The sequence below is a fragment of the Leucopleurus acutus genome (genome assembly GCF_964270905.1).
Source record: "Leucopleurus acutus genome assembly, chromosome: 4".
Taxonomy (NCBI): domain Eukaryota; kingdom Metazoa; phylum Chordata; class Mammalia; order Artiodactyla; family Delphinidae; genus Leucopleurus; species Leucopleurus acutus.
In genome coordinates, this window is record NC_139146.1 from 62414360 (window position 1) to 62433189 (window position 18830).

At 42.7% G+C, this 18830-nt stretch overlaps 1 protein-coding gene and 1 pseudogene across 3 annotated transcripts in view; both read right to left on the bottom strand.

Moving 5' to 3' along the window:
* LOC309961109 (lysophospholipase-like protein 1) lies at positions 1–717 on the bottom strand (annotated as a pseudogene). Its single transcript has one exon. The product of its transcript is annotated as a lysophospholipase-like protein 1 (transcript).
* A 2402-nt stretch (positions 718–3119) lies between these two features.
* The window catches only part of RELL1 (RELT like 1), a 61679-nt gene continuing 45968 nt past the window's right edge, over positions 3120–18830 (bottom strand). For both annotated transcript variants that reach the window (XM_082838657.1, XM_082838658.1), the window contains exons 6-7: positions 17186–17324; positions 3120–5388 (exon numbers count right to left, since the gene is read on the bottom strand). In XM_082838657.1, the coding sequence (XP_082694783.1) occupies positions 17189–17324 (136 nt within the window). In that variant the 3' untranslated portion in view covers positions 3120–5388; positions 17186–17188. The remainder of the gene's footprint in view (positions 5389–17185; positions 17325–18830) is intronic.

Sequence of the window (18830 nt, forward strand, 5' to 3'; positions counted from 1 at the left end):
TCAGTCTGGTAGCTTTGTAAGAATCCATGACTTCAGTTCTTCTAGCTCAGCTTCGCTTAACTCATGGTAAACACTTGGGAAACTATGAAACTTTGTCTCACTCCTAGAGATTTTAACACTGAGTTTGTCTCTTCACCCCAAGAATGAAGAACTAACTCATCTGCAGCACCATGACACTGAAATAATTCAGGAAAGACACCATCACTTTTCTGAAGAGGTTGGTAAACAGCAGGTGTCTTATTCAGAAAACTAGAAAGAGCAAGTACTCCTGCCACATCTTGATGATTTCTGTATGCTAAACGCATTGCCACACACCCTCCCATAGAAAATCCTCCTGCTGATACTCTGTTCTTCTTGACACCACTTTCTACTTCACCGTCAATCAAATCTGTAAGCACCTGACACATTACGTCAATTGATTCAAGGTGCTCTGGGCAGTCATTAGATATTTTAAATCTGTCAAACCATACATTGGAGAGTCCTCCTTTCAAAGAAGTATATGGCCTGGGAGGAGCTGTTAGATAACTTTTATGTGTTGGAATGTTAAATCTTGATTTAAAACTTGCTTGATCCACGTTCCCAATCCTTGTCCAGAGTCACCTGAGCTGTGCGGGAAGATCAGAGGGGCGCTGTGCCTCGCAGCCGGCAACCCACGCAGCGAGGCAGGCGCCCTGAACCCGACAGAGCCGCATGACTGCCGCCACGACCCTGCTGCATATAAATTTTAAGAAATTTAACCAGGACATGAAGGAAAGATGGAATGCAGATGATGACAAATGACTCTGTGTTAAAACTGAATCACACAAGCACGCCCAAGGTGTGGGGAACAAAGGCGCTGACCTAAGTAAATTCGGCAAACAGTCTTCTGGCTGGATTCTCTAAGGCTCACAACTAGAAGAATAAGTACACAGCATACTGCTCTAGTTGGAAACCTATTTCTCACAGGGGTATGTGTTCAAACAACTTTACATGTATGCTAGGGCTGAGACATTGTATAAAAATATTATAGGTTGTAAGAGCCAGGTTTCTTTACTGTTGGAGAAAAGTCACAAAGAAGGAAAGTGGGAAGGTTAGAGGGAACCCTGTGGAGCTAAACTGGGGTCAGAGGCAGCAGTCATGACTCATGCTTTTGTTCTAAAGATAATTACATAAATAAAGATGTGTGTATATGAATGGGTTAGTAGTGTGTGTGTGTGTGTGTGTGTGTGTATGTGTGCCCAGAAGCAGTAACACCCCAGTATCAATGAGCACACCTAGTGCTCTGATCTCTATTTCTAAACACCATTCTCCAATAAAAGGAACCGGGGCTCCTTGATTAGTTAGTGGTGGATTCCAAGGCTAAGACAAGGAAAACAACATGAGAAGATGAGCCTGGAGCCTCTTGTGGTTCTAGAAAGTAAGAAAGGGCAAAAGGGATAAAGAGGAAGGGAGAAAGAAATAAAGAGAAGGAGCCATGTCGAAAGGACACAGGCACCAACCTGAAAGAGCCCCTCCCACAGTAAAAACAGCTGCAGGCAAGACCCACCAATGGATGGTGTAGTGGGTTGAACTGTGTCCCCTAACAAAGTATGTTGAAGTCCTAACCCCAGGTTCCTGTGAAGGTGATCGTATTTGGAATTAGGGTCTTTGCAAATGTGATCAAGTTAAGATGAAGTCATCCTAGATTACAGTGGGTCCTATATCCAATGACTAGTGTCCCCATGAGAAGACGAGAGGACAGAGGCCCACACCCAGGGAAGACGGTCATGTGAAGACGGAGGCAGACAATTGGAGGGAAGCAGCTACACAGCATGGAATGCCAGGACTGCCAGCAACCATCAGGAGGCAGGAGGGAGCATGGGACAGGTTCTCCCTTGGGACTCAGAAGGAACCAACCTGCAGACACCTTGATTTCAGACTTGTGGCCTCCTGAACTGTGAAAGAATAAATTTCTATCGTCTCAGGCCACCCAGTTTGTTTTTTACAGGAGCCCAAAGAAAATAATACAGGTGGTAAAATTAAAGGGTGAAGCAGAAATAGGGTATGTGCCTAATCTCAAAATATCTCCCCTCAAATACTTATTAATTACAAAGGGAAAAATAGTGACTTTACCAAAATGAAAGCTGGTGGCCACCACCTTGACTAAATGGTGGAGGTTGACATCGCTAGCGATACACACCGACATCATGGCCTCCCCCACCAGCCCCCGATACGGAGCAATGGGAAGGGCGTCCTTTGCATAATGCAAACCCTCAGTCTAGTCAGGAGAAACAGCTGGCACACTGAGATTGAAGGGCACTCTACAACATGACTGACCAGTACATGCTATAACACATCAAGATCATGAAAAATAAGAAAAGACGGAGGGAAAATCACAGGTCACAGGAGATTTAGGAGGCCGAAACTAAATGCAGTGGCAAATCTGGAACAGAACAAGGATGGTAGTGGGATAATTGGTGAGACCGGAATAATGCTGTGACTTAATTCGTAGTATTATGCTGATGTTAATTTCTTAGTTTTTTTTTTAATAAATTTATTTATTTTCATTTTTGGTTGTGTTGTGTCTTTGTTGCTGCATGCAGGCTATCTCTAGTTGCGGTGAGCAGTGGCTTCTTTCGTTGCGGAGCATGGGCTCTAGGCGCACAGGCTTCAGTAGTTGTGGCGCGCAGGCTCAGTCGTTGTGGTGCACAGGCTTAGTTGCTCCGCGGCATGTGGGATTTTCCTGGACCAGGGCTCGAACCCTGGTTCGAATCCCCTGCATTGGCAGGCAGATTCTTAACCACTTCACCACCAGGGAAGCCCTAATTTCTTAGCTTTGATCATTGTTCTGCGGTTACATAAGATGATACCATAAGGGAATGTGGGGTGAAGAGTATACAAGAACTCTTTGTACTGCTTTTGCAACTGTTCCTTACATCCAAAATTATCTCCAAATTTTAAAAATACTAATCGGGGGTGAGGATGGCATTACTATGGGGGGAAGGAGGAATCCAATGGGGAAAGTCAGCCAAATGATCACTTGACAATTCAGACGTTAAGAAATCAGGCACTGTGATATTAAGCTCGATAAATTATACCAACCACAATTGTACTTTCAGTACCCAAGGCACCAACAATTGGATCATTCAAAAACAACTCACTGTGTTTAACGTTTTTATTTTTAACTCTGCTTTGGTAGTACAAAAGTCATAGAAGTACAAACCAGACGGTTAAAAATACATTTGACACTCGGTGAAAAATTTCCTTTACAAATTTTTACATTGAGGTGGTAGCCAACTCATGTATGACATCAGAAGTTAGTCCCTCATTAGTGTTTTATACAGTAACTTTGTTGTGGGTCTCCAAGCCTTCTAAAGGAGGAAAAACACAGCAGGCCTGTAAACATCTGTTGCTTTGGGAACACTTAAAGATTCTTATTAGGTAATATAAACCAGTAAAAAGCATACATGTTGAAAATACTGAATGCTTAACTTTTGGCATATTTGGAAGCCAGTCAGACAACAACTGCTCAAGTATTAGAAAATAGTTAAAACGTACTCTTGGTATAAATACAATTTAAATATTTTGAGTATCCTCTTGCCTGTTGTATTGCTATTAAAAAAAAAAGCGATCTGACCTGAATAAAATTATAAAATAATTAAAGCTGAGGAATATCTTACACTTTATCCCTCACCATTCCGGGGGCATAATATTTTTAAGACAAAAAATGATTCCTCTTTATAAAACTAAAACTATTGGTCTAGACTGCACGCATATTATTTACACTAATACACACCCCCAAAATTCCTATATTGCTACTTTCTGGACCACCGGGAAATTTATTTCCATATTGCCTTCCTCGGGTCTACTGCGTGTATGCACGTACACATGTACAGCTTTTAATTAGTTGTCAGCAAAAATTCACATGAAATTGAACCTACCATTCATTTAAAAGGTTAGAAATTTTTAGTCTGGTGCCAGAAAAAGAATGGATACTTTAAAGTACATTTTCGGGCTTCCCTGGTGGCGCAGTGGTTGAGAGTCTGCCTGCTCGATGCAGGGGACACGGGTTCGTGCCCGGGTCCGGGAAGATCCCACGTGCCGCGGAGCGGCTGGGCCCGTGAGCCATGGCCGCTGAGCCTGCGCATCCGGAGCCTGTGCTCTGCAACGGGAGAGGCCACAATAGTGAGAGGCCTGCGTACCGCAAAAAAAAAAAAAAAAAAGTACATTTTCATGGGAATCATCTTTTGGGAGTCAAATGAGAATTGTGCTTTCTTTTTGAAATATAGGAAGTGCCAAGGCACCATACCAACATGGAGGCAGGTCTTGAAGATTTCCCTGTACCTGGACTCCCCAACCTCTTGGCCCAGACCTCCCATAAATGTACTGCTACCTTCACCTCTGGGTTCTTTGAGGTGTTTTGTAAACTGTAAAGCTTTTTTTTTTTTTTAAGTGGGGTATTCCACACCTACAGGGGAAAGTAACCCTCAAGAATCCTTTAAATAACAGACACTAGCTACAAGATGGGGAACAGGAAGAACACCAAGGAAAACATACCAGAGGAAGGTGTGGGTCCATCTTGCACCAGAAGTGGAGATTGTCTTGTTTTGTTTTAGCCTTGAGTTGTCAAAACAAGACTTTTTTTTTAGTGACTTTAAACCATTATCCCCTTTATTCAATGGCTAAATAACATTTGCTTAGCTTGAGTTAAAACAAACAAACAAAAAAACAACCAAAACTCTCAATATTTTATAAGTGACCTAGGAGTGGCGTACTGGTAGCAGGTCAGTGCTGATTTCTCGTCTCTGAATCCAAAGTCTAGCATCTGGTTCCCTCTGACTCCATGATCTCCTGGGGGGTCAACTGCCCAGGGTTAGACTATATCTGCAAGGAGCCTTCACCACCAAAGATTCATCTTTTATCTTTTGTAACAGTTAAACTGTAAGGGGATCGTCTTACAACCAGTAGCAAAATGAGATCTAAGGGTTGGGGGAACAGAAGCACAGGCACACAGACATGTGTGTACATACACACACACGCACACACAGACACACACACCCTGAGCATTAGCTCAGACTATACACATATAGTTCCACTGTACATAGTTATCATACTGGAAAAATTGCAGTGTGTACACCAAGGCCACAGATGGGGGATTGGGAGGGGTGGTGGTTGGGAAGACAAAAACATGAGCTCTTTTCCTCCCTGGAAATATAATAAATTTTTCATCAGACATTTTTAAACCAAAACTTGTTTCAAAGCAAACTGAATTCTGTATCCAGCATAGCAACAGTATTCCCTTTTAGCTTTCATCCACATGTCTGCAGACTCCACCATAGAAATTGTATAAAAGATAAAAAAATAATTCCCTAGGCAACTTTATATGTCATAAGTTTTCAGTCTCTTAGAACTCTTCAAATAAAGTCACTCCTGCAAGAGAAAATAAAAAAGGTAAAGCTTGGCAAGCGTCATATCACATGTTAATCTGGCCTAAATATTTAAGAACACAGAGGAATTGTAATCCATCCTCACCCCGTCCCACCCCATCCCACTGCATTCCTTCCCCCACTACACATTTCTTCTTTGAAATCAGTCTAAGGAAATTTAAGCACGAAAATTTCCAAAGGACCTCTTTATTGAGGTTTTATAAACCAAGAAAGAACAGAACTTGAGAACCACAGTAGACTGACGGCATCAGTCTGGTTTAATACAAGTTTCTGGGGCGACTGGTGGGCATTCTCCCTGTGAGTCCTTTAGCACTTGTTCTCAGGAACCTGTTCCTTAACTCTTCAGCTACATTCTGTCAAGCAATGAGCAACAGGGTGAACGTGGTCAGTCACAAGGAAGCCTGTACGTGTCAGGTAATGTGACTTTCCCAGGCCAAATTGAGTTAACTCTGCATCTCCATTGAGCACAGGGTGCAGCTTGGCTGGGACTTCACTGGGCAAGTAAGAACACAATGATAAAATGCTCAGTCTTCAGTCTTCATTGTACCTTCGAAGGCTCTGTATTATATTTTTAAGTTCTTCTAACAAGTGGCCCATGTCAACATCTGTGTTTACATTACAAATGAAGCCCCCTATAAACCTGCAAAATAATTTTTTATTTTTCCAAGTTTTATGTTTGTTTTCTGTTTTTTTACAGTGGTCTCATCTACGTGACAGTTATGTACCCCTTTACTTTCCTGTTTTGAAGACCCAGGATAGGATTAAAATTCTACACTTGACTGTGTATATTGAAACATACGACGCAGGCAAACCTACACCAGGTTAAGGAACAAAACATTCTCTTGTCTCCCCAGATTGTGTTTCCTATAAATGCTAAACAAAAACAGAGATGAAACCAGCTTACAGAAATATGAAGAAACAGCAAAAAGTCAATAGGTTGTCTTCACTGAAGTATTACTTTGTACTTAGTTTATAGCTCATCCTCACATGTAGCCTAATATTATCCATATCATCCTTTTCTGTCACTATGTCATTTATAATAATCACAGTGTGTGTGTGTGTGTGTGTGTGTGTGTGTGTGTGTGTGTGAAGGAGAGAGAGACAGAGAGGGATCTCCCAAACTAAATGGGTTGGGGAAAGGACCTTTACCCCCTTAGCTGAAAAGGAAATAAAGCATTGTCCTCTAAGACAGCAAGAACCAAGTTCTTAATTATAAATGAATAAGTAATTCCCTGCTCTGCATTGCTACAACCGAGCATGGCTAAACTACAGATTTGTACAATAAAACTGAACAAAGTCAAGTCTGGGAATACTGTCATTTGAGAGTCGATTCATGTGGAAGACACTAGCACGGAAAAAAGTAGAAAAGCCAGAGATGGAAAAATAGAAAAATTGTCCTAAGAGAAAAAAAAAAAAAAGCTAAAAGATAGGAGAGAATTTCCCCAGTAAAACTTCAAACTAGGCCATTATCTAGAAAAAAGGTGTTCAACTACTTTTATGTCTCCTCTTTTTCTCAGCGGCTCCCTTAGACCTGGACTGTTTTGCATCAAGGAAAACAAGAAGGTCAAGAGCAAGGGACGTCAGAATGAAATGTTTCATCACAGTAAGAGTGTTCATTCCAACATAGTAGAACTTCCCATTTAGAGTTCTTTGCACAGGTTTGACCAACTTTAAGGAGTGGGCATGTAAGACCAAGGCTGGGCTACGAAGGAGGGGTCTGGAGCCAGTGGCCTGTCCCCAGACGCAGACCCCTGTTGAACCTTGGCCTCTCTGCAGCATCCCACGTAGGGCTGTTGGGGGTTTTACATAAGATGATATATGTACAATGCTTAATACAGGGCCAAGCAGTCAGTACCCTCCTAAAAGTTAGCTATCGTGACCATTAACAGCATCCCAGCACAGCGGCTCTCTTCCACAATAGCCTTCTGCAGCTGGTTAAAACTGCACTGCACACAATATCTTTGAAAAAGAATGTGAGAAATACAAAATGCTGCCTAAAAGTCTTCACTACTAATACCAGAAACAAGGCAGAAAAAAGGAAAGTTAACCTTTTCAGGCTCTATTGAAAACTACCCAGCACTGATTCACAGTTCTGGGCTCTCTGTCTTCACACACACTTAACAAAAGGGAAGCTTTGACCAGCACAGCAGCTCTCAATTTCCAGATAAATACCTGTCTTATCTGAGTGATAATCTAGAGGAAAGAAGATACCACATTTTGCACAGCTTGTAAATTTCCAACTGCAGCCTTATTTCTGGGACTGTGTCATGGTGCATTTGACAATGTTAAATTTCTTCTCATTTCATTCTACAGCTGTGAATATGACCGTATTGATAAACAAACACATACTTTAAAATAGTATTTCTTTACCACAACACATTAATATTAAAAGGTGCCTCCTCTACAGGCACACAGCAGTCAGAAACTAGGAGCAGGCTGGCGTGAATGCTAGGGAAGGCTAGCAGCGTGGACCAGAGGGAGAGAAAACACTCCACCCACCTGTTGTTCTCAGGTCACATCACCAGGGGACCCCACCATATTTAACAAGACTGATCTATCTTTTCTGAGTGGGATAGGGTGGGGAAATTTGGTGATTACTGTCTTACACAAGTGAGTGCTCAAGCTGGGAGAAATGAAGCAAAACTTCCTTACATTGAAAAGACGATTCAGAAATCCCAAATGTGACCACGTCCATCATATAACAAGACTGATGGAGAGAAATTAAGAACCTCAGAAAAAATTTATCTGGAAAGAAAAGGTCCTCTTTTTCTCTAGACTTTATTGCTTTTTATTGCTTTTTTAAATTGCTTTTTATTGCTTTTTCTCTAGACTTTATTGCTAATTAGATAAAGCTAGAATTCCATTATGGTGTTAAGTTTCCACAGGAGCCACAACAGAGCTTTGATTAGGACGCATATGTGCCTTGTTAAAAAAGGATTCTCTAGAAAAGAGGATCTGGTCCCTTTAAAAATGAGAACCATGTCTTAAGAAACAGATTAAGGGACAGTGAACACTAAGACCTCAAAGGACAGGGGATTAAGGAAGGAAGGCTATCTGATTAATAACAATAGTGGCTGGCATTTACGGAGTGCTTTCTATGCACCAGGCACTGCAGTGCTAAGCTCTGCAGATTCAGTAACTCAATCTTTTCAAGGACTCCATGAGTCAATGACGATTCTCATTTTCCTAAGTAGACACTGAGGCTTGCAGGTTCAATAGCTTGCCCAAGGCCACGCAATTAACAATAAGAAAGCAGTGATTCCAGCCCAGGCAGTCCCACCTGGAAGCCACAGTCGCCACCACACCAATCACGCGGAGATATCCACCGAGCCATGAGGTCTGCGGCTGTCCTCTGCTCTTTCCTGAATAACGCCAAGGGGAAACTGTGCACCCTTGTAGTTTTGAATTTTCTCACATGAGATTTAGATCTTACTGGGAAGTCTGAAGGTTGCTCTTTCCTGAGTTATAGCTTCACAACAATTTAAATGTGTTCATATATTTAGCAATGATGGGCTTCCCAAGTGACAATAGCTGAACGTTTGTGATTTACCAACCCTTGGGATGGTGAGAATCAGAGCACTTGATTCCAAGTAAAATGTAATTGACATCAAAAGTTATTCTGTATCTGGAAACACAAGGGTTCTCCTGGGAAGGATTTAAATGCAATTCAGCAGTTCCCTCTTAGTCTCAATAAACCTCTGATTCAACGTCTATGCTAGCTACAGGTAGAATAATTTAAGACTCTGAATGGTCCCACCTCTTTCTAATAAGGAAAACAAAACAAGTTAAACGTTGCCTCCTGACTGCCTTGTGAGCAAGTCCAGCTACCTGCATTTAGTAAGCCTCTACCCTAGTGTCAAACAAAACTACAGCATCTTGTAGGTTATGTCTAACCTGCTTCTCTGAGCCTCAGGAAAATTAAGAAACATCAAAAACCATTAATTTTTCACACTTTTATTTGCTAAGTGTTTAAATAGGTCTCACCTGACATAATATTATAATAATAACATCAAGTATTTGGCTATTTAGCACTTGCTAAGCACCAAAGAACAACATCCCTATGAGGTAGGTGGTATTTTAAACCCACTTTACAGAGGGAGAAGTTGAGGCATCAGAGACTAAGGAACTTGCCCAAGATTACACAGCTAAAAAGTGCCCGGCCAGGACTTGGGCACAAGGAGTCTGGTTCCAGAAGCTATACTGTGGAGCTACTTACTATAGCATCGTACATCCTTGCAGAAAATAGACAGCTTACAGAAAATGGGGACTACTATTTCCTTAGCTATTTAATGTTAGTAGATTCAAAGTCTCGAGTTACAAATGAAGAAAAAGAAAACTCCTGATTATAACTGTTAATTCCCTCTTCTATCTCGTTCTGGGCCAAAATGTCGCCAAAGGCATTTCGCTTTCTGCCTCCCTCGAGCCCCTTAGGTCTGCCTTTTCGTCCTCCGAAGTCTCCGTGAGCCTCCAGTGCTGCAGTCTGCTGTGGCAAAAAGGCAGATGTTGCAGCCCTCTTTCCTAAGCCTTGTCAGAGGGCTGGCAGGGCCACCGGGGAGGACAGATAAGCTCCCTGATGGGTCACCTTCTGGTCAGCACTAGGGAGGTGCCCTGGAGCAGACCCTGCCGAGGGAGATAACTGAGGAGAGGAGACAGCTTTGGTGGCAACTCAAAACAAAACAAAACAAAACCCTCTGGGCCCTCATGTTACCTAAATTCTGGGAATACTCACAAATATGTTTCAGTCTCTTCTGTACACAGAACAAGGCTGTGGAAGAATAACTTAGAACATCAGTGTTGATGACAGCAAAATATGTTTTTAGGTCCACCCAAAACTCTCAGATTATGTCTGTAAACGTTTCGGGGCTATTCCCAACAACAAAGAACAAACAGGACACACAGCATTTTAAACGTGTCCAGCATTTTCACTCCTCATGGCTCAATCAATGTGGGAGCATAAAAAATAGTCCACAGACCTTATCAGTCATCAATTTCAATAAAAAGCAAGGTGCAGACAAGTATCTAAGCTCTCATTCATGGAAGGGCAAAGGAGGGGGCTGTAGACACGTATATATGTTGTTTAAGTAAGTATATGCATAGAATAATCCTGAAAGGTTATAGAGGACACGGACAACCGTGGTCCCCTGTTGGGAAGGGGACTGAGAGATGACATGTGTGTGGTGGGTAGAAGGGGCGTAGACAGGGTGAAGACATTTTTTTTTTCATCCTGCAGCCTTTTATGGTGCTTAAATATTGTATCGTGTTCATGCCTTATTTTTCCATTTTAAAAATGATTCAATTTCAAACACTTGCAATATCCAGGACCTCAGAGACAGTGAAGGGACTGAACTATCAGGAAGCCCAAGTCCAGGCTCTGGAATAAACCATCCGCATGACCTTGAACAACGTACATAATGTCCTAGGGCCTCCTTACTCTAAAACTAGGAGACCAAGGGGGCATGGGGAGAAAAATCAGTACAAAAACTAGAACAGAAGCTCCATGAAAGCATGGCCCTTGTCTGTCCCTTTTCCACACTGCTGCATCCCTAAGGTCTGGCACAAAGTAGGGGCTCAACAAACACTTTTAAAAGACGTTAATTGTACTTGAGTTGACCTGAACTAGCCATCACAGCTCCTCTGAGATCTCGAAGTCTATAATCTTAGTCGACTTGTTAGAAAAGAGAATAGCTCACAAACCTGGACTGATCCAGGCGCAGCTCTAACAGCCAAAAGACATCAGATTTCTTCCCACCTAAGCCCTCTCCCTCCCCAGCCCAGGGATCTGGGAAAACTTCATCCTTCTGAGCCTGGCTCTTCCACTGTAAACTGGAGAGATGAGATGAGATGATCACCCATGATCCATCAGGTTGCATTGAAATTTCTGTCCCCCACTCAGCTCTTCTCATCTGCCTGGTTCTACTGCCTACGCTTTGCACAGACAGTGAATGGTCAAGGACAGGCATTAACTTCCCTCCACTTCCGTATTTAAGATGGACTCAATGGGACTGGTCTTCCATGTAAGAACAACACAAGTATCAAAGTACTGCTTTTACTCTTTAGAAACGTATTCAGCCATTTCTAAATCAAGCCAGGTGGTCCCATCCATGCCTATTTGAGGTGCAGCTTCTGTTTATAAAGGCCAATGAATCCCATTAAGGGGCTTCCATCAAATTTGTGATCCTTTTTCTTAAAAAATATATATGTGTGTGTTTTGCCCTGAAAAAAATATAAGCTATGGAGAAAAATTAACTCGTGATACCTACAGTTTCTCACCATCCTCTCCTTCCATGGAGAGTTAACAAAAGAACGAGCCATGCAGAGGACTGCGAATAAAGCAACACATCATCAGGGGAGGCCCCCACCGGACCATCACTGCACTGCCTGTCACCAGAGTTCAAAAGCAAAAAGGAGAAAAGCTTGCCTTTCCTCACTGTTAGAGGAGGAAATGAAAAGGCCCCGAAGATCTGGAGAGCTGACCTTGTGCCCGGCAGTGGTCCTAAGGAGGGAGGGAGGGTGATCCATGAGTCTTGGCAAAAAGGAGACTTTTATCCCAGAGCAAAGCCCCAGCCCAGCAGTAGCACGGTGAGGTGAAGAAAATTCAGTCCACACTAGCTCTTAATATAACCCCTCCTCTGATCTGTGTAATAAAAAGAACTTAAGTTGCAACACTTTTCAATTGCCTTGTTACTAATTCTGATTCCACTTCCAGTAAGAGGGGCATGTTATTTCTAAGGCCCTCTTAACACACACAAGAAAATGGCCCAAATTCCTAAGGGACTTGCCGAATATCTATTTCTGAGATGTCATCAGACTCCAAAGCTCTAATGTTCTTAAGAAGTAAAAAGTGAGTTACAGTATCTAAAAGTGATGCTTGAGGAATGGGCTAATAACTAACTAGGACCCCTGAGAATGGGATGGAAATTATTGATAATAGTGAATAGTGAGTTAGTGAATACTAACTCTGTGCCAAAGCCTGATTTAAGAACTGTACACATGTATTATGTCATTTACATCCACCACTACACCCTACACCACTTTAAAGATGAAGAACCTGAGGCTTGGAGAGGTTAAGTAACTTGCTGAAAACAACCGGTAGTTAGTGGCACAGTTAAAATTAAACCTAAGCAGTTTAAAACTCAGCTCTTAATCACTAAACTAAATGACCGAAATAAGAATTAATAGAATAGCTTCAATAATAAAACGATTTAAAACAGAGATATCTAATATGATGAATTTCTGTTTTGATAAAAAAATATTTTCTGTAAACTTACCAAATCAACGTTTTCAATAAAATACTACCATAAACTGGAAAGGGGGGTTAGATACTTCAGAAACATGTGCGAGAGAATGCTTACGATGGCATCATTTTTAAAAAGCAAAAGCCCAATGATAATGAAGACAAGGCAGTGGCATTTGGAGGCTGAAAGCAATTTGATTTATTTAACTTTGAAGAACAAAAGCTTATTCTTCTAAGAAGAAATCAAAACACAATTTTCTGTGGAAAAAAGAAACCATTTTAACTGCATTGCCAAAATAAATCAGGCAGAGTGCAAGTCAGATCTAGCTACAAAAAAGAACTCAGGCAAAGGAAACAGGGGGGAAATAATTAAGGGGGGAAGAAATGCCAAACAGCAGATTTTGTTTTTTAAAAAGAGAAAGAGAAAGAGAGAGAAATCCTAAGTCTAGTTGGTGGTATCAGCCACTGAATTTTTTTTTTTTTAAAGAAGGGAACCTAACCAATGAGTAGATATGCATTTGCATTTGAATATTTGAATCAGTTCTATATTAAAACAAGGCATTCCAGTAAAATAGCTTGGCCAAAAATTCAAATTTAAACAAAAATATTTTTCAGGGAAAAAACACAACTCTAAAACCTGTATTAGACAGTCCAAAAGGTATATAACACTCCTGTCTTATTGTATTAGTTACATCCCAGTGCAGATCTTCCTATTCAGCTCAGAACCAGAGATCTTCTGGGCCTAGAAGGAAAAACTTCAGGATCTCTCTTGTTGGAAAATCAAGTCACATTAAATCGCCCAGACATACTCTTTTGGAGGATGAGAAATATTAAGAAACCAAGCAAGAAAAATGTTCATAAGTACATACATAGTTTTGAGTGTCAGTGAATAGCCCTTTCCCTCCTTTCGCAGAGTCCATTCTCTGTTGGGCTCATCAGACATCATCACTCAGCAGGTCCCAACCTCAGCGGGCTCTAACCACAGGACCTGTTTTTCCTTGGACCCGGCTGAGTGGTGAAGTCTGGGACTGCCTGGGTTGGGCTCTAAACTCTACCACATTCTTGCTGGTAACTCTAAACAAGTTGCCTCAACTCTCTCTGCTTAAACTGGCACCTACTTATTGCTGTTGTGAGGATTATATCAGTTAATACATGGAATATGCCTACTAAAGCATGCCCGGTACCTAGTAGATACTCAATACACAGTACGTCTTATAATTAAATTAGTCCATCGGCATTTGTGACATTATTCTCTCTACTTTTGAGTCTGTTTGAAATTTTCCATAATAAAAATTATTTTTTTAATTCCAAAATTGATTACAATTATGTTGAAGTCTCGGAAAACACATCCGCTTTCTAAGGTCACTTGTGCTCGTTGCACCTTTGGACAGCACAGCACCACTGAGAGCCAATGACAGGCCAGATGCTCTCCTGGCACTCACCTTCAATCGATGGATTTAATATCCTATTTCACATTCAAGGAAACCTGGAGTAAGGGCAGTTAAGGACAATTTCCAAGCAGCGAAGCTATGATGAGAGCCCAGGTCTTCTAATCAAATCCAATGCTCTTTCACAAAATCCCGGTAAGAAGATTGCATGCTTTGCAGAGAGTATCAAGTTGTAAACCAGTTAGATGTGGTCAGGATTTTCAGATGACTGGATCAAATCCAGATACGGACAGAATTTGGACCAAGAAAACTACCTGAGCAACCCTAATTCTTTTAACCTTCCCAGACCTTGAGTGCCTCCCTCCGGGCACGGCACTTTAGCAAGGCTGGAATCTGGCTGAGCCTAACCCAGGATCACCTTGCGCTTCCTGCCCGAGGGCAAGCAGTGTCTTCTTACCCACCTCTGCTCTGTCTCTCAACACACTGCCAGGTTGATGACTCATATGCAGAACTGTCATTACAACTCATGCTTTCTCTTTCTTTGCAGCTAAACTGGCTGGGCCTTCCTCACCTTAGACCTGAATAGCCACATACTTCTCGTCCCAGAAGCCAAGTCCTCGTGACTTCAATCAGAATGTTTCTCTAATTTACCAAAGTCACTCAGGATTCCAATTCTAACATGTAAGGTACCATCTACTCTGTGGGTAACACTTTCTGCAATGATGGAAAATGTCTGTATCTGGCAGACCCTAGTCATCTATGGCTACTGAACACTTGAAATGTGACTAGTGCAACTGCAGAATGAAACTTTTAATTTTAATTAATTTAAATTTAAGTAGCCACAGGTGACTAGTGGCTACCATATTAGACCACCAGGTTCCAGATCATTGGTGGAGATGTTCCTCATTCATGGATCTAGGGCTGCCCCTTCGTGAGCACCCCAGGATGGCAGAAGAGTGCAGCTGGTCCTACAGTCACAGACCTCAGTTCAAATCAGCTCCTCTTTCCAGTCATGTGATCCATAACATGTAATTTACCCTTTCCATGCACTGGTTTCCTCATCTATAAAGCTGGGGTAATAGTATCCATCCCATTAGGAGATGTTTATAATGGTGACATGCGAGATACATCTCAGTACAACACCCAGAAGACTAGAGTACTGAATTGACATTAGCTGCTTTTATGATCTTCATCATCCTCTTCCTTTTCCTAAATTCCTCTTGGTTCCCTTCCCAAGGCACCAGTAACTGGCTGAGAAGCCAAAGACAGACTTTTCTGCTCCATGTCTCTTCTTTAAAGAAAGCCTCTGTTGGGTTCCTCAACTCAGGGGAAGCGGCCAGATCTTCCCAAGGGCGAAATGGCAAGAACCGGTGCTGGAAAGCTATCAGAGCCCCTACGTCTTACAGAATTCAGGAGCACAACTCTTCCAGATGACTTCTGTTTTGTTTTTTTTGTTTTGTTTTTTTGTTTTTGCGGTACGCGGGCCTCTCACTGTTGTGGCCTCTCTCGTTGCGGAGCACAGGCTCCGGACGCGCAGGCTCAGCGGCCATGGCTCACGGGCCCAGCCGCTCTGCGGCATGTGGGATCTTCCCAGACCAGGGCACGAACCCGTGTCCCCTGCATCGGCAGGCGGATTCTCAACCACTGCGCCACCAGGGAAGCCCCCAGATGACTTCTGGATCATCCTCAACCCCTCTGAGCCCGGGCAGGTTATCAGAAGCTTCCCTCAAAAGCCCCTTCTCCGCCAAACTGGCCACTTAAAATAATCAGTAGCACTGACTGGGCATTTCCTATCTGCCAGGCCCTGGGCTTCCCATGTTATTTCCCTGATATTGCATTGCCATCCCTCAAGGCAAGCAGCATCATTTTTATTTCTCAGTGAGGAAAGTGAGGCATAAAAAAGCCCAAGCACCTTGTCCAGGTCCCAGGGCTAGTGAGTGGGGAACGGGAACCTGAACCAGGCAGCCTGACTCCAAGGCTCAGGTTCAACCTTGCTGTTTCCCTGTACCTTCTAGGACCTGGCTATTCCTCTCCCCCTTACCCCGCCTCCCCCTCCCTTTGGAAGTGGAACCTCTTCTGCCTTAGCATTCAGGCTCTGACCGTTCCATTGGAGACTTTGGAGCTGGTCACTCCTGAGTCCTCACATTCCTCCTTTTACATATAATAAGTAACATGAAAGGGATGAATGGGACTCAAGCCAGAACAGAAAGCAAAGAAGATAAAGGCTAAGCCAATATCAAATTATCACAGGCTTTTTTTTTTAAAGTAATATCTCCCAAAGTTAAAACTGCCAAGCCAAGAAGCATTCACGTTTGCTTTTGAATTGCTTCAAAATATTTGGTGGAAGGAGTAATACTTCTACTGGGGGTATTTTAGAACTGTGACACATCAAACAAAACTGGTTTCCAACTCAAAGGAAAAAAGCATTGCTTTGCTTGCTCAAGCCTTTTTCGAATCACAGTTTACCTAGAAATGGCGACAAGATTCTATTTCATTTGGCCTGCGTGGTCGTTTAAAGGGTTTTTAACAAGCCGCCAACATTTAAAAACCTGTTGATTTCACCTGTAGGGGCTTCCCTGGTGGCGTAGTGGTTGAGAGTCCGCCTGACGATGCAGGGGACATGGGTTCGTGCCCCGGTCCGGGAAGATCCCACATGCCGTGGAGCGGCTCGGCCCGTGAGCCATGGCCGCTGAGCCTACGCGTCTGGAGCCTGTGCTCCGCAACGGGAGAGGCCACAACAGTGAGAGGCCCGCGTACCGCTAAAAAAAAAAAAGTCTAGATTTCCACCTTTTTTGCCTAAGATCTAGCCACACTAAGTGCTTCCTGCCTTGTGGTAATGCAAACCCTAACAGATGGGTTATGTGATTTCTAGTTTGCTCCAGTCCCCACCACTCCACATTACCCCCTAAGTAATCCTCCCCACTCATTATCATACAGGACAGGTCCCTGGAGGCACCCGTGTTGATGGGCTCTTCACAAAAAGCTCTGGGCAGACAAGTAATGGTGTTCCCACCCCTACAGCCTTACCAGCTCCAGGAAAGTACTTCTCATTTCCCTGCCAAGTCACTCCCGTATTACCACAGACTCCAGGGAGGCTCTGGGCACCTTCTCCCTGCCATGTACCACCCACCCCCAATGTCGCCACAACTTCAACTTACCTGCTACTCTGTGCCACTTCGCTCTCTCTTCAGGGGTGTCATAGACACCTCCCCATTGACGCTGTCGGTCCCACTAACTGACATTAAACTTCTCCGCTCCTTCTGATTTGACTTGTGTTCCACTTTCGTAACTCTAAACCTGAGTGGGGGAAAGAGGAGATGTGACGGGTTTTGCTTTTCCACTGAACAAGAATCATGAATGAAGTAAAAATCATCCACCTGGAGGATCCCAAACTCAGCCAGAAGTTAGGACAGCAATGAAAATCACCATATTCACATACACACATGACTATATATAAAATAGATAACCAACAAGAACCTACTATATAGCGCAGGGAACTATACTCAATATTTTGTAACAACCTATAAGGGAAAAGAATCTGAAAAAGAATATATATATATGTATTAATATATACATATTATATTAATATATATATATAGCTGGATCACTGTGCTGTACACCTGAAATTAACACGACATTGTAAATCAACTATACTTCAATAAAAACTTTTTTAAAAGGAAAAGAAGGGCTTCCCTGGTGGCGCAGTGCTTGAGAGTCCGCCTGCCGATGCAGGGGACACGGGTTCATGCCCGGGTCCGGGAAGATCCCACATGCCGCGGAGCGACTGGGCACGTGAGCCATGGCCGCTGGGCCTGCGCATCCGAGGCCACAACAGTGAGAGGCCCGCGTACCACAAAAAAAAGAAAAGAAAAGAAAAGAAAACCACCATATTCAACAGGAGGAACCGTCCTGCCAAACCTCCCAGCTGATGTTCACTCAACACATCACAGACTCTGCTGCACAGTTTACAGAGCATGGGAAATGCACTAAGAAACACGGGTACTCAAATATGAAACAGCCTCAGAGCTGTGGTTTCTAACAAGGACCTGGGCTTAAACATCAGCTGTTTTAACAACAGAAGGCTGGATAAAAGCCCGACCAGTTTGCAAATCTGATGTTCACTAGGGAACTGTCTTCTCAAATTTCACCCAGCAGAGGGTCTACCTCTATAAACAGGGCCCCAGACACACATTTATCAGCTTCAGTCGGGTGGCAGAGTTTTTGTGTCTGCATGAGTTTTGTCTGGGTTTTTTTGTTTCTGTTTTTGAAGCAAATTTCGGTTTTCATTAAGGGTTAAGGAATTTAAGAAAGAGATTTTCCTTAAGAATTAAGAGAGAAGTTAAAGAAATGTGCTCAGTTGGACTGCTTTTCTCGTCCATCACCATCAAAACCCGAAAATCTTTCACAGCAGTTTCTCTCTAGTCTTGGTCTTCATTTCCCTCAAAACCATCTAAAATAAATTCTCCTTGTTTGTCCAAAATGAGCTCACCCACCAGAAGGAGGAAGGAGACTCTGAAGCAGCGAACGGAGGATCAGGAAAAAAGTTGTCACCACAAACCTATTCGGTCAAACTTTAAGACTCTCTTTAAGCAACACTTGCTGAAAAGCAGCATGTAATCACTCAGCAGTCATAGTATTTATTCTATCTCCAAGACGGAGAGTTGGATTGGGGGCGTTTAAAAAAGCCATGTTGAATCTGAGTTGAAAGTTTCAGCAGATTTTTTTTTAAAGCAAACAAAATACACTTTGTCCAAACAAGTTACAGGTTCTCACCGCATTCCACATTCATAAGTTCCCATGACT